We start from the raw sequence: 16,066 nt of genomic DNA on the forward strand, positions 1-16,066 counted from the left end.
GCTTATTGTATCTGCCTTGTAGGGTTAATTTCATAATGTCCTGCATGGGTTAATATTTTCAACTGACTTTGGCTTTCTTGCTCCCATTAACTCTTTGGATTGACAATGTTCATCATGGTGGTTCTGCACATATTTACTGATTATTTATATATATTTATATCTGCGGACACCCCTGTATTTGTGTTATTTGTTTGACAAACTTCACCTAGATTCACTCTAATGAGCTTTTGGGAGCTATTTAGCCTTGAATTGTATTGGATTATATTCAGCTACATTTATACCATCTAACCATTGCACGTACTCTTGTTTCCCCATCTGTGCATCACCTGGCGTGTCTGGGTTGCGGTATTTTCCCGTCTTTACCTGGTTCACTTTATTCATTTATGTAATTTATAATAAAATGTACTCTCTCCTCTTATAAAAATTGTTGTTAATAAAAATTCTTTTTATACTTCAAGAGGTTGACTGACTGTGCATTATTTTTGACCACGTATTGGTCTCACTAGTAGAAACCCCTCTATTTTCTCCTGTTTTCCCCTTAAGAAGGATGCTGCAGCGCTGGGTTCATAGAGCTCACTCTTTCACGGTGAGAGAGATCACTGAAGGTTGTGGGATCTCGCAACCTGAAAGTTCACTTTGGGGGACATTAGGGACACTTCCAAAAGTTTTGGTACTGGATTATTACAAGTAGAAAATTCACTAATCTGCGTCTCACCTCTGCTTTAGTAAATAAAAAAGGAAGCCGCAGATTTGTGATAAGCACTATTTAAAAGGTAAAGTCGTCAAACACATTGCGCTAAAAATTGGGGGATATTACCCCTGTAACAGTGTCAGTAGCAGATTCCCCCATAACAGTGCATCATGACCACATTTTTTGTTTTAATCTTTTTCCCTATTTTCCTACTTCAAAACCTAGGTGTGTCTTATGGTCCGAAAAATACGATAAGTTTAAAAAGAAAATGGTTCTTTCCCTCACCAATTCTTACTTGAGCAATTGTAGCCAATTTTTGGATAAAACCCTTTGAATTATGGTACATCATGATGGCTTCTCCTATGTGACCCATCTGACAACAGGACCCGATTAATAAATAAATAAATAAACATTTAGCAAATTCTGAAAGCAAGAATGGCTGATCCGCTCTGTTGGTTGTCTGATGGTCGGCAAAACTTGATTTACCAGTTAAACATTTCAATTATTCACAACATGAAAAAGGTTCCTTCCTTGTGCGGCTTCTTCACATGTTTAACAAGATCTGATTTCTGAGAATTACATTTTCCACATTCAGAACATAAAAATGATTTATTTTATGTGATTTTTTTCGATGGAAAACAAGACATGATTTCCTAATAAAACATTTACCACATTCTGGGTATGAAAATGACTTCTCCCTTGTGTGAGATCTTTGATGGATATTAAAATATGATTTCTGAGTAAAACATTTCCCACACTCTGAACAAGAATATTCCTTCTCTTCTGTGTGAGTGTTTTGGTGTTCAATAAGATGTGATTTCTGAGTAAAACATTTCCCACACTCTGAACATGAAAATGGCTTCTACCCTGTGTGAGATGTTTGATGCCCAACAAGATCTGCTTTCCGAATAAAACATTTCCCACACTCTGAACATGAAAATGGCTTTTCCCCTGTGTGAATTCTTTGATGCTCAACAAGATACTTTTTACGAATAAAACATTTCCCACACTCTGAACATGAAAATGGCTTCTCCCCTGTGTGAATTTTTTGATGCTCAACAAGATCTGATTTCTGAGTAAAACATTTTCCACATTCTGGGCATGAAAATGGCTTCTCCCCTGTGTGAATTTTCTGATGTCTAACAAGCTCTGATTTCCGAATAAAACATTTCCCACACTCTGAACATGAAAATGGCTTCTCCCCTGTGTGAATTCTTTGATGCTCAACAAGATCTGATTTCCGAATCAAACATTTCCCACACTCTGAACATGAAAATGGCTTCTCCCCTGTGTGAATTCTTTGATGCTCAACAAGATCCTTTTTACGAATAAAACATTTCCCACACTCTGAACATGAAAATGGCTTCTCCCCTGTGTGAATTTTTTGATGCTCAACAAGATTCCATTTCTGAATAAAACATTTCCCACACTCTGAACATGAAAATGGCTTCTCCCCTGTGTGAATTCTTTGATGCTCAACAAGATCTGATTTACGAATCAAACATTTCCCACACTCTGAACATGAAAATGGCTTCACCCCTGTGTGAATTCTTTGATGCTCAACAAGATCCAATTTCCGAATAAAACATTTCCCACACTCTGAACATGAAAATGGCTTCTCCCCTGTGTGAATTTTTTGATGATTAGTAAGGGTTATTTTCCGAGAAAAACATTTTCCACATTCTGGGCATGAAAATGGCTTCTCCCCTGTGTGAGTTTTTTGATGGATATTAAGATGTGATTTCTGAGTAAAACATTTCCCACATTTTGAACATGAAAATGGCTTATCTCCTGTGTGAATTTTTTTATGGATATTAAGATATGATTTCTGAATAAAACGTTTCCCACATTCTGAACATGAAAATGGCTTTTCCCCTGTGTGAATTTTTTGATGCTCAACAAGATTCCATTTCTGAATAAAACATTTCCCACACTCTGAACATGAAAATGGCTTCTCCCCTGTGTGAATTCTTTGATGCTCAACAAGATTTGATTTCCGAATCAAACATTTCCCACACTCTGAACATGAAAATGGCTTCTCCCCTGTGTGAATTTTTTGATGCATAACAAGATCCGATTTCCGAATAAAACATTTCCCACACTCTGAACAGGAAAATGGCTTCTCCCCTGTGTGAATTTTTTGATGATTAGCAAGGGTTATTTTCCGAGTAAAACATTTTCCACATTCTGGGCATGAAAATGGCTTCTCCCCTGTGTGAATATTCTGATGTCTAACAAGGTCTGATTTCTGAATAAAACATTTCCCACATTTTGAACATGAAAATGGTTGCTTTCTTGTAGGAGCCGTTACATGTTCAACATCCCTTCTGTAACTGTCATTTTGCTTAAAATTCTGTGATAAATCAGACTTTTGGACTTGTTTGAAAAGATCAGATGATAAAGCTTTCCGAGGAAGGACTGGAGGTATATCTGTGACAACAGCATACTCTTCATATGTATCATGTGTGATACTTTGATCATCTGTTTTAAATTCTGTAGATATTAGATTTCCATCGGAACTCCCAATACAGTCATCTGCTAACAATAAACAGTTATTATTTCTTAATGATATTATCTTGAAATTACATTTATTTTTTTAAACCATAACATCAGAAATTAAAATTAGGAAAAAATGTATTCTGAATCTGTTGTCCAATTTCGACATGTAAAGCCTGCTTTACACCTTTCAATTAGGTGTGCGATCTCGTATGCGATGTGTCACGCCCAGGTCGCATATGCGATCTACTGAGATCGTACATAGGTCGTGTATTTTCTGTCACACGTGCGTTAGTAGTATGTGTTAAATTGGCCAATATTGTGTACGATGTTTTAAGGCCCTGTGACACGCAGAAATTAATCTGCGAAACATCTGTGGTTGCAGTGAAATTGTGGACAATCAGTGTCAGGTTTGTGGCTGTGTACAAATGGATCAATATGTCCATGATTTCACTGCAACCACAGATCTGCCAAAGATTTATCTTTGTGTGTGACAGGGCCTTTAGATCATGTGTTCTGTGACATATGAATTGCCTACCCTTTTATTTTGCATTTAGAATGCTAATTTTACCAATTGGTGACACCCTTATTTTTTTATTTTTATTTTTAAAAGAAATCCTTCACTTTACGCACGTACACTAGTAATTTGTGTAATAAACTACACCTGACCGATGTGCGATGTTTTCGTGACTCTAAAAGGCTTTCAATGCTTGTTTAATCTGGCAAACCACATATACGCTACCGCACGTGCGTTCCGAAAGGAGAATTTTGTCCTTGGTTAGTCATTCTTGTTTATCAAACTTGCAAGGTAAATTTTTTTTGTTTATTTTGTTTTTCAAATAATATTGTGAAATAACAAAGGTCTGCTTTCACTTTCTAAACCAATGTTTGGTTTTTTTTAATAACATTTATTATTTTTTTAAAATTTTAAAATAAAAAAAACAAAAAAACCTTTTTTTCAAAAATTTAAAAAAAAAAAAAACACAAAACAAACAAACAAAACAAAAAAAACAAAACACAAAAACGGTGATCGCATAAACGTCGTTCATTCCTGAATGTATGTCTGTGTTTATGCTGCTGCTGTATTTCGTGCGAGCGCCTCGGTGTCCTTCTTGCGATCTTTCGACATTTCATACATTGTGCTTTCCCTTTGTCACTTTTTGGGAGGTAAGGTTCTTTTTAAAAAAAAATTTGAAAAAAAGGTTGTTTTTTTTTTATTTTAAAATTAAAAAAAAAAAAAATAATAATAATTTTTATTACAAAAAAAACTTAAAAAAAACAAAACATTGGTTTAAAAAGTGAAAGCAGACCTTTGTTATTTCACAATATTATTTGAAAAACAAAATAAACCAAAAAAAATAAAAATAAATTTACCTTGCAAGTTTGATAAACAAGAATGACTAACCAAGGACAAAATTATCCTTTCCGAACGCACGTGCGGTAGCGTATATGTGGTTTGCCAGATTAAACAAGCATGGAAAGCCTTTTAGAGTCACGAAAACATCGCACATCGGTGAGGTGTAGTTTATTACACAAATTACTAACGTACGTGTGTAAAGTGAAGGATTTCTTTCAAAAATAAAAAAAATAAGGGTGTCACCAATTGGTAAAATTAGCATTCTAAATGCAAAATAAAAGGGTAGGCAATTCATACGTCACAGAACACATGATCTAAAAGATCGCACACAATATTGGCCAATTTAACACATAATACTAACGCACGTGTGACAGCAAATACACGACCTATGTACGATCTCAGTAGATCGCATATGCGACCTGGGCGTGACACATCGCATACGAGATCGCACACATAATTGCAAGGTGTAAAGCAGGCTTAAAGCAGGCATTAGGCTGCTTTCACACTTGCATTGTGTCTCATCCGCCAGGTCTGTTGCTGCGTCGAAACAACGCATCCGTTAATTTTTGTGTTGCTAACGGACCCAACGGATGAGTTATTTCGTAGGCACTACCTCTCCCTCATCCCCATACAAGCAGGTACTACTACCACTATTATCACCGCACGCACACCGGCAATACCACCCCTATCATAACCGCACACAACGGCACTACCGCCCCTATCATCACCGCACAAACACCGACACTACCGCCCCCATCATCACTGCACACACTGGCAGCACTACCGCACCCATCATCACTGCACACACTGGCGGCACTACCGCCCCCATCATCACCACACACACACAGGCACTACCGACCCCATCATCACCGCACACACCCCGACACTACCTCAGTGACATCCCCGCTGACAGCGCGATTAACTTCAGTTAGTGCGTGGAGCTCACAGAGAGCAGCGATTTTCTACCGATCCTGTCGGTTTCTGATGTAGCAAAGATGAAAGCGTCGTGGGACCTCATGTGGATTAAGTCGGACCTGGAGGAGTATTTGGGGATTAATAAAGCGGTAAAATAGGGTGGCTTTTTGTCTTTTATTCCAAATAAAGGATTTTTTCGGATGTATGTGTTTATTTACTTCCACTTACAGGTTAATCATGGGGGTGTCTCATAGATGCCTGCCATGATTAACCTAGGACTTAGTGGCAGCTATGGGCTGCCATTAACTCCTTACTACCCCGATTGCCACCGCACCAGGTCAATTACGAATGATCCAGGTAGAGTCCCGGGACTGTCGCATCTAATGGATGCAGTAATTCCGGGCGGCTGCTGGCTGATATTTTTAGGCTGGGGGCTCCCCATAACGTGTGGCTTTCCATCATGAGAATACCAGCCTTCAGCGGTGTGGCTTTATCTTGGCTGGTATCAAAATTGGGGGGGACCGCACGCCGTTTTTTTAAAATTATTTATTTATTGTACTGCATGATATAGACCCTCCCACCAGTGGCTGTGATTGGTTGCGGTGAGACAGCTGTCACTCAGCATGGGGGCGCGTCTGACTGCAACCAATCATAGGCGCCGGTGGGCGGGGGAAGCAGTGAATATGAGATGGAATAATGAGCGGCCGGCATTTTCAAAAGCAGGCGAAGGCACCAGAGCAGTGTGACAGCTGTGCAGCTCCGTGCCGGTGAGTATAAGAGAGGGGGTGAGAGGGAGAGACCGACCGACAGAGAGAGATAGAGACCATGAGAGAGAGACCGACAGACAGAGAGACTGACCGAGAGAGACCAGGAGTGATTTTAAATGATTTAGATCGTTCTGCTGGACATGCTGAGCATGCTCAGTAGAACGTGACGGAATCCATGAGCGGATTCCGCCGCTTAGCGCATTGCGGCGGAATCCGCCACCATAGACAATTATTAGACACCTTGGCGGATTCCAACAGAATCCGCCAAGGTGCGTTGTTTTGACAACACCAAAAATGCTACATGCTGCGTTCCCCCCGCCCGGCGCTCAGTCAAAACACCGACTCAGCGATGGCTAGCAGATGCAACGCACTTGCGTCACAGTGCGTCGTCAATACAAGTCTATGGAAAATAACGCAGTCCGTTAATGGACTGCGCTATTTTCCATAGTGGCGAATTGCGATGAACGCAAGTGTGAAAGCAGCCTAAGAGTTACATCTTCGTTAATTCTGATCTCGCATTTATTGCTCCAGTTCTCTGGAATGTGCTACAGTAAATAATCTGATTGATTGCCACAATGTGACTGCAGGATTATGAGGGACAGGGGGCTCGTATACGGTCCCTCACACTAGTGGACCCTAAGGTATTCCTAACGAATGGGTTACCCCTGAAGATGGAGAGTCCCATGCCTTACTATTCTCCTGACCAGATCTAATCTGTTATCCACCGGATAAAGAAGGGGCAGGAATATGATGGAAACACAGATTAAGACAGATGGGAAACACAGATTAAGACAGACGGGACACATTGCAAACTCACAGAAATAAACAGTGAGAGACTAAGGAGAAAAGCAAGAGCAGGAAGGCAACAAAAATACAACAAGGGTTAACACCACAACAGCTTACAGAAATAATGCACAACCACCGGTAAGTCTGGATCACAACATCTGACCAGACAAGTATAGGTAACCTATAGTTGGCAATAATGGAATAGTCCAGCCAGCATATTCAGAAGGGGATACTTTCTCCTCCACAGTATGTGATCAAAGACAAGCAGCCCAGCCGAGAATAACTCTTGCTAGCCTGCCCAAGCCTGTAGTTTGACACCTGCGACTGCGCTGCTCACAGATATCAGAGAAGTTAACATGCAGAGTACCACAATCTATCATTTCCACAGATCCTAACGTCGCCATGACAGTTGGCAAAACCTGCAAAAATCTCCTTGTAACATTGATCCACAACATAGACAATTGGAAAAAAAAAATTTTTAAAGACGAAAATAAAATATAGTTACAGACAGATGCCGGATATTTAACGGGGTTGCCCGGGACTGTAAAATTCATGGCCTATCCTTAGGCTTTGTAACCAAAGCAGGTAGCAGGGTCTTGGGGTCTGTACAAATAAACATTAGGGCTCCAATTCATCAAGACTGGCGATGTACACTGAAAAATGACGTCAGGGACTGGAGTGAGATTTCTGGCATAGGTAACGCCGCAGTTTGTTATGAATTCTGGCCCAATTCTGCTAACTTTGGCAAAAGCTGGTTAAAATTGGCGGGAAACCTCCAAAAGTCGCACAATTTTTTTCACAACTCTGTATTGCACAAAAAGTTTTGAGAACTTTTGAAGTGATTTATGCCAGAATTCTGCCATAATTGCTCTGATGAATCAGGGTCTAGGTGTCAAATCTCCTTCTGTAGGGGTCTCTATTCCTTCCAGGGTAGTTTGCCAGTAGTTCACATTCTCTAAAGCAATAATTTTATTACATCTTATTTAGTTGAAAACTTTTGCATTTCAGTGTGCGGCTGTAACTCTGCCCATTTTGGAAAAGCTGGTTAAAATTGGCGTGAACATACACACACACACACACACACACACACACACACCATCTCCTCTTCAGCTTTAGACTGCTATGATTAACGGACCTTTGGTCACATGACGTGATGTCAAAAAGGTCCTTAAGCAGTCCTATAATCAGCATATAAACACTGGGACCGCTAAGAGAATAGGTTAGTTTGCTCTCCCTTTCCCCTAATGCCAGTCTGTCTTCTATTAAATTCATTTAGACTCCTGCAATTAAGAGACCTTTGTTTACATCATGTCACATGACTCTGAAGTCATCAAACATAGTAACATAGTAACATAGTTTGTAAGGTGGAAGGAAGACAATATATCCATCTAGTTCAGCCTATTTTAGTGCCGCTGTTCTCCAGTGTTGAACCAGGGGAAGGTAAAAACCCACAGAGTAAGAGCCAATTTTCTTCATAGGGAAAAATATTCTTTCCCGACTCCTAAGCTGGGTCAACTATCTACCTGTAATATTATGTTATTCATAACCTTCTATACTGTTGCTAACAAGAAATGCATCCATTCTTCTCTTAAATTCATTCAGTGAGTTGGCCGTCACCACTTCCTCAGGAAGAGACTTCCAGAGCCTCACTGCTCTTACCGTGAAGAACCCTCTTCTATGCTGATGTAGAAATTTTCTTTCGTGCAATTGAAGAGAATGCCCCCTTGTTCTTGTCACAGTCCTTGGTACAAACAGATCATGGGAGAGATCTCTATATGGCCCTCTTATATACTTGTACATATTTATTAGGTCTCCCCTAAGTCTTCTCTTTTCTAGAGTAAATAGACCTAATTTTGATAACCTTTCTGGGTATTGTAATGCACCCACTCCATTTATTATTTTAGTTGCCCGCCTCTGAACCCTTTCAAGTTCAGTAATGTCTTTCTTGAGCACCGGCGCCCAAAATTGCACACAATACTCCAAGTGTGGTCTGACGAGTGATTTGTACAGAGGGAGAATGATGCTTTCATCTCGTGCCCCCAGACCTCTTCTAATGCATCCCATCACTCTATTTGCTTTGGTGCCAGCTGCCTGACACTGGGCACTCCAATTTAGATTCTTATTGACTAAGATGCCTAAGTCTTTTTCCATGTCTGATTTCCCCAGCAGTTTTCCATTTAGTAAGTAATCGTAGCATCTGTTTCTCATTCCCATGTGCAGAACCTTACACTTATCTGTTTTAAACCTCATTTGCCATTTTTCAGCCCAATTCTCCAATTTACTCAAATCCATCTGTAATTGCAAACTGTCCTTCTTTGTGTTAACTACCTTACATAGTTTTGTATCATCTGCAAATACTGATATTTACTCTGTAAGCCATCTACCAGATCATTAATAAATATATATGATATGGAGTTAAACATTTATTAACATTGAGATATTGCATAATAGCATCCCTTAAAGACCCTTCAAACATTTTACCCACAACAGATGTTAAGCTTACCGGCCTATAGTTTCCAGGTTCCCTTTTACACCCCTTTTTGAATATTGGTACCACATTTGCTAGTCGCCAATCCAGTGGAACAGACCCGGTTTCTATAGAGTCTTTAAATATAAGGAATAGAGGCCTGTCTACCACATTACTTAACTCCCTTAATACCCGAGGGTGAATGCCATCAGGGCCTGGTGATTTGTCAATTTTAATATTACTAAGTCGGTTCTGCACTTTTTCCTGGGTTAGGCAGGTCATACTTAATGGGGCATTTAAATGATCACTCTGCATTTCCCCTAGCATATCCTTTTCCTGTGTGAACACAGTTGAGAAAAAAGTATTTAAAACATTTGCTTTACCCACATTCCTCTCTATGTTGTTACCCTTATTGTTCTTTAAAGGGCCGACACCTTCAATTTTTATCTTTTTGCTGTTTGTATAATTAAAGAATAGTTTGGGATTTGTTTTGCTTTCCTTAGCAATGAGTCTCTCAGTTTCCACTTTTGCTATATGTATTTGTTTTTTTACACATTTTATTTTTTTCTCTATATCTTTTTAATGCTTCTTCGCTGCCTTCTTGTTTTAGCTTCTTAAATGCCTTGTTCTTATTATTTATTGCCCCTTTTACATCCTTATTTAGCCACATTGGTTTTCTCCTGTTCCTAGGCCTTTTATTTCCGTACGGTATGGCTAGCTCGCAGTGGGTGTTTAATACTGATTTAAAAATTTCCCATTTATTTTCTGTGCTTCTATTTTTGAGGACATTGTCCCAATCAATTCGGCGAAAGTCTGCTCCAAGCTGATGAAACTTTACTTTCCTGAAATTCAGCGTTTTTGTAACCCCCTTCCAAAGTACCTTACTGAAGGACAAGTGGAATTGTATTATATTGTGGTCACTATTCCCGAGGTGCCCATCCACTCGTACGTCTGTTATTCTATCTGGCCTGTTGCTTAAAATTAAGTCCAAAAGGGCTGTCCCTCTAGTTGGGCCCGGCACAAGTTGGGACAGATAATTATCCTTAGTTACTGACAGAAGCCGGTTTCCTTTCTGAGATACGCAGGTTTCAGTTTCCCAGTCTATATCGGGGTAGTTGAAGTCCCCCATAATAATCACCTCATTGTGATTTGCTGCTTTGTCTATTTGTTTCAATAATACATTTTCAGTGGTTTCTGTTATATTTGGTGGCTTATAACAAACCCCTATGAGGATTTTATTATTAGTTTTCCCTCCTTGTATCTCCACCCATAGAGACTCCACCTCTTCATTCCCCTCTTGTATATCTTCTCTTAGTGTGGGCTTTAAACTGGACTTTATATATAGACAGACCTCACCCCCTTCCTGTTTTTACGATCCCTCCTAAACAATTCATATCCTTGCAGGTTAGTCGCCCAGTCATAAGTGTCATCTAACCATGTCTCAGTTATTCCTACTATGTCGTATTTTTCCTCATACATTACCAGCTCCAGGTCTTCCATCTTATTGGTTAGGCTTCTTGCATTGGTCAGCATGCAGGAAAGAAGTTTTGCTCCCCTTTTCTTAGCTTCCTTCTGAGTACCCTGTCTCTTTACGGCATCTAGTATCCTTGATTAGTTTGTCCTTCTGCTGCATGTTCTTGTCTGCTGTTTTTTGTCCCATCCCCTCTTCTTCCAGTTTAAAGCCCTCCTGATGAGTGTGGCAAGCCTTCTGGCGAACGTGTGTTTCCCAGGTTTTGTGAGGTGTATCCCGTCTCTTGCGAGAAGTCCATCGTAGAGGTAATTCACTCCATGGTCCAAAAATCCAAATCCTTGCTGCCTGCACCATCGTCGTAGCCAGTTGTTCACCTCTAGTATCCTATTCCATCTTCTGACACCATGACCATCGACTGGGAGGATTGATGAGAAAACAACCTGTACGTTCCGTTCCTTTATTTTCTTCCCCAGAATTTCAAAGTCTTCGCAAATAGTTGGTAGGTAATTTCTTGCCGTGTCGTTTGTGCCTACATGTATCAATAGGAATGGGTAGTCATTCTTGGATCCAAGGATATTTGGTATCCTGTTGGCCACATCCCTAATTTTTGCTTCTGGAAGGCAGCATACTTCTCGTGCGGTGATATTCGGCCTGCAGATAGTTGCCTCCGTGTTCTTAGTAGTGAGTCGCCCATAACAACCACTCTTCTTTTCTTTCTGGACGCACTGCTTGTTACTCCTGAGTGTTTTTGAGTGTCTTTGCTCTCTGCTCTTGTTGACAAAGTAACTTCTTTTGTAGATAGTGTCTCTTTTCTTGTAGAGACGGTATCATCCTGAGCTGTGCCATTTTCATTCTCCAGCATGAGGGCTCCATATTGGTTGCTAAGCTACGTAGGTGGTGTTGACCACTTGATCCACTGGCTTCTTTTGGTCACTTGTGTCCACTTTTCAGCCTGTGTATATGTTCTGAAGCTTTTTTCGCTTTCCGTATCCTGAATTCTTCCTTCTGCTTCATCCAAGAAGTCCTCATGTTCTTTAATTAGCTTCAGCGTTGCTACTCTTTCTTCCAGTCCCTGCACCTTTTTCTCTAAGAGGGCAACAAGTTTGCACTTTTGACAGGTGAAGTTGGATTCTTGGTGCGGCAGATCCGTAAACATGTAGCATGTGTTGCAGGTGACCATGTGGATTTTCGTCTCTTCCATATTGCTTGATGCAGTGTATGATGGGTGGAAAGTCGCGATGCCCTGAAACTGTGAGACCCGGCAAGTCCAAGCAATCAATTTGCTTAAGGCGACTCTTCTCCTCTTCCCAGAATGCACTGGAAATATGCAGATGAGCTTCTTGCTTCTCCAATCCTTGGATCCTCAAAGATCCTCAAGCAATAAACTTTAGAATACAACTGATGGGGTCCTTAAGAGTGCAGGTTCTGGAGAAATTGCGCAGTTTGACTCCTCCTAACGCTGGCCGACTGTAACTAGGGCTTATTTATGGAGTAGGGCTTACATTTCAAGCATTCTCCAAAAATCCCATAAAATCATGCTAGGGCTTATTTTCGGTGTAGGTCGTCTTTTCAGGAAACAGAGTATTCATGAACCCTCTGCAGGTCTTTGAGTTGCCTTCATAATGACATAGAGAAGACACTAGAAACAAACAGCAAGAAGCAGAAGCAAAGAAAATACAGCTGAAAGAAACAGAGCAGAAAGCCTAAAAATGTAAACACAAAATTAGTGCAGAAAGTACATGAGTAGATATCTCTTACTGGATAGAGCTGGAGGAAACACATCCTGAGGAACATCGGGGTCTTCTTGTTTACAGTCCTGTGGGAGAAGAGGACGGGGACATCTCTCTGGTGTTGTCCTCTTACTGGATAGAACTGGAGGAGACACATACAGGGACTGAATTCATTCCTTACATACAGATAATTATAGGCCGTGTGTATTTAGTCCTGTCTATTACCTGGTGATGTGAGGGACTGGGGAACCTCCATCATGACGTCCTTGTACAGATCTTTGTGTCCTTCTAAATACTCCCACTCCTCCATGGAGAAATAGACGGTGACGTCCTGACACCTTATAGGAACCTGACACATACAATGATACCGTCACCCCCGATCCCTTCATAGCGTTACTGTATAATGTCCCAGCATTCCCAGCAGTGTCACCTCTCCAGTCAGCAGCTCAATCATCTTGTAGGTGAGTTCTTGGATCTTCTGGTCATTGATGTCCTCATGTATCGGGGGGTGAGGTGGAGGCCCCGTGATTGGGCTCAGGGGTCTTCCCCATCCCTCAGACACAGGGGCCTGACAGCGCTCACTAGAGGTCTTCTTCACTACTGTGTAATCCTGGTTATGGAGAGACACAGTAATAAATCTCACTCCAGACATTTCCAGAGTCCTCACCTCTCCAGTTCTGTCCATCTGTTATTCTCATAGATAAGAATGATGTAATGTGACGTCATCAGAATCTCTCACCTCTCCAGTAAGCCGGAAGAGGATCTCTAGGGAGAGGTGTAATATCCTCTCTGCCATCTTGTCCCTGTCCATATCCATCCTTGATGGGTCAATCAGGAGAATTCTCTTATATAGAAGATCTCCACTGAGAGGATCCGATATTGTAGGGATCTGAATGGGGAGAAGATGACGACGTAATATCATAAAGAATCCGGTGTAATAATACAATTACTGGAGATAACCGTTCACTAGATAGGGATGATTGCCGCGCTGCCATGAGGAGTCCAGACTAACTCTGCCGCCTCATTACAGTGAATGGAGCCTTTGGGGGTTTAATCTGAATCAAGTCATTTGAAGAATTACATGTAGACCTGTCATGCTAATAGGTTGAGGAGAAGGGTGTAGCCTCACTCCGCCCTGAACCAGGCTTACCCAGAGGGGCATGATTAAGTGTCTACCCAGTCTTCACCAGAGCCTCTGAGGTTGGACTTTGCTGACAGTAGGCACCAGGTACCAATACAGGGCAGTCCCTGGTTGTTGTTTGTCACCAAGAGGCTGAGCGGTGTATCATGAGAAAGATGGGGTGGAAACCACTGCCTCTAGGGAAAAACATGAAGGATAAACCCTGTCACTTACTCTGAGCGACCCTGAGCTCCCCAATGTCTCAAGACAGGTTCTTTCCCCTTGTGCGGCAATCACGTGTCTATCCCTGTCTTACCCTAATCACAACCATGTCTAGGGAGCAGGGCAGGAGGAACACTAGTCCTGCTTTATGATAATGACACAAAAGGAAAACGGCAGACAAAGGAAAAAGAAACTGCATTCCCAAAAAACAAGTGGTAAAAAAGGAGGATGGAAAGAGAAATGAATAAAAAGGGAGATGATCAATAGGAAGACACCAAAGAAAACTTCCAAGCAGCAATCTCCAGGATCAAATTCAAAACAATTTCTCTTTCCATGGCTCTCACCTCCATGCCAGCACCATGGAAAAGCAAGTTATCACTGGCAACTACTGAGGTAAAGTGGTGAGTACTTGTGACGGGTGTGGGGGGGAACTTGCAGAAATCAGAATAGCTGAGACAACTAAAGATGGTAAGCCAAGAAAGAAACAAGAAACAAGGGTCTGCTTAACCCTTGCAGCGCCAGCACAAGGATAGTCTGCACAGCTAAGTGGAAGACAAAGAAGATCCAACTAGTGCTGGCTTACGCTGTGACCTTCTGACCCATCGGATAGGGGTGACCTCTCTCTGTCCGATAACCTGGTGTCAAAACCCTGATGTAAGTGTTCAGTGTCGAGAACGGGATAAATGTGATCCAAAAGTCACAGACAGATGAAGAAGTCACCTCTATGATCAGCGCTAATCCTACCATCTCCACCGCTCTCATTACACAAGTATAAAACATATAATACTGGTGGATAAAACAAGACTGAGCACAAGACCTTCACAGCCGTCTACACATCATAGGGAGATTTCATGACACCTTCTCTCCATCTACCTGATGATCCTGAGGAACATCGGGATCTTCTTGTTTACAGTCCTGTGGGAAAAGAGGACGGGGACATCTCTCTGGTGTTGTCTTCTTACTGGATAGAGCTGGAGGAGACACATACAGGGACTGAATTCATTCCTTACATACAAATAATTATAGGCCGTGTATATTTAGTCCTGTCTATTACCTGGTGATGTGAGGGGCTGGGGAATCTCCATCATGACGTCCTTGTACAGATCTTTGTGTCCTTCTAAATACTCCCACTCCTCCATGGAGAAATAGACGGTGACGTCCTGACACCTTATAGGAACCTGATACATACAATGATAGCGTCACCCCAGATCCCTTCATAGCGTTACTGTATAATGTCCCAGCATTCCCAGCAGTGTCACCTCTCCAGTCAGCAGCTCAATCATCTTGTAGGTGAGTTCTAGGATCTTCTGGTCATTGATGTCCTCATGTATCGGGGGGTGAGGTGGAGGCCCCGTGATTGGGCTCAGGGGTCTTCCCCATCCCTCAGACACAGGGGCCTGACAGCGCTCACTAGAGGTCTTCTTCACTACTGTGTAATCCTGGTTATGGAGAGAAACAGTAATAAATCTCACTCCAGACATTTCCAGAGTCCTCACCTCTCCAGTTCTGTCCATCTGTTATTCCCATAGATAAGAATGATGTAACGTGACGTCATCAGAATCTCTCACCTCTCCAGTAAGCCGGAAGAGGATCTCTAGGGTGAGGTGTAATATCCTCTCCGCCATCTTGTCCCTGTCCATATCCATCCTTGATGGGTCAATCAGGAGAATTCTCTTATATAGAAGATCTCCACTGAGAGGATCCGATATTGTAGGGACCTGAATGGGGAGAAGATGAGCCGATATGTAAAATACTGCAGATAATAATGGAGGTAAGAAAAAATTTCAACATGAAATGTGCTATGTAAGTAGTAAAACTGACCTATAAAAGTATAACATTATTTTTATAGCAATATAAATACAATGAAAAGTGATGAATTATCCATATTGCACCTAGAATGGTATCAATGAAAATGTCGGCTCATCAAGCACAAAACAAGTCCTCACTTAGCTCAATCGACGCAAAAAGAATAATGTTACCGGTGTCGGAAAATGGAGACACAAACTGATATTTTTACAAAAGTGATTTTTATTCACCACTAGAG

General features: G+C 41.3%; 1 protein-coding gene across 1 annotated transcript; it reads right to left on the reverse strand.

The window, feature by feature from the left end:
- Positions 1–518: 518 nt before the first annotated feature.
- Positions 519–15,171, reverse strand: LOC142259325 (uncharacterized). The gene is made up of 7 exons (XM_075331792.1): positions 15,077–15,171; positions 14,896–14,993; positions 13,420–13,569; positions 13,111–13,290; positions 12,906–13,029; positions 12,709–12,822; positions 519–3,226 (listed from the first exon to the last, which is right to left on the reverse strand). Exons 1-7 carry the CDS (start codon positions 15,159–15,161, stop codon positions 1,554–1,556), a joined length of 2,424 nt encoding a protein of 807 aa, XP_075187907.1. The 5' UTR covers positions 15,162–15,171; the 3' UTR covers positions 519–1,553.
- Positions 15,172–16,066: the final 895 nt, after the last annotated feature.

This window comes from Anomaloglossus baeobatrachus (assembly GCF_048569485.1).
Source record: "Anomaloglossus baeobatrachus isolate aAnoBae1 chromosome 5 unlocalized genomic scaffold, aAnoBae1.hap1 SUPER_5_unloc_8, whole genome shotgun sequence".
NCBI classification, from domain to species: domain Eukaryota; kingdom Metazoa; phylum Chordata; class Amphibia; order Anura; family Aromobatidae; genus Anomaloglossus; species Anomaloglossus baeobatrachus.

Excerpts from the sequence above, each read along its gene's own strand:
- LOC142259325 (XM_075331792.1), bottom strand. The coding sequence starts at position 15,161 with ATGGAGGAGTGGGAGTATTTAGAAGGACACAAAGATCTGTACAAGGAC. Across the intron at positions 14,994-15,076 it reads CCAGCCCCTCACATCACCAG|CTCTATCCAGTAAGAAGACA; the intron begins GTAATAGACAGG and ends TGTCTCCTCCAG. Across the intron at positions 12,823-12,905 it reads CCAGTCCCTCACATCACCAG|TTCTATCCAGTAAGAGGACA; the intron begins GTAATAGACAGG and ends TGTCTCCTCCAG.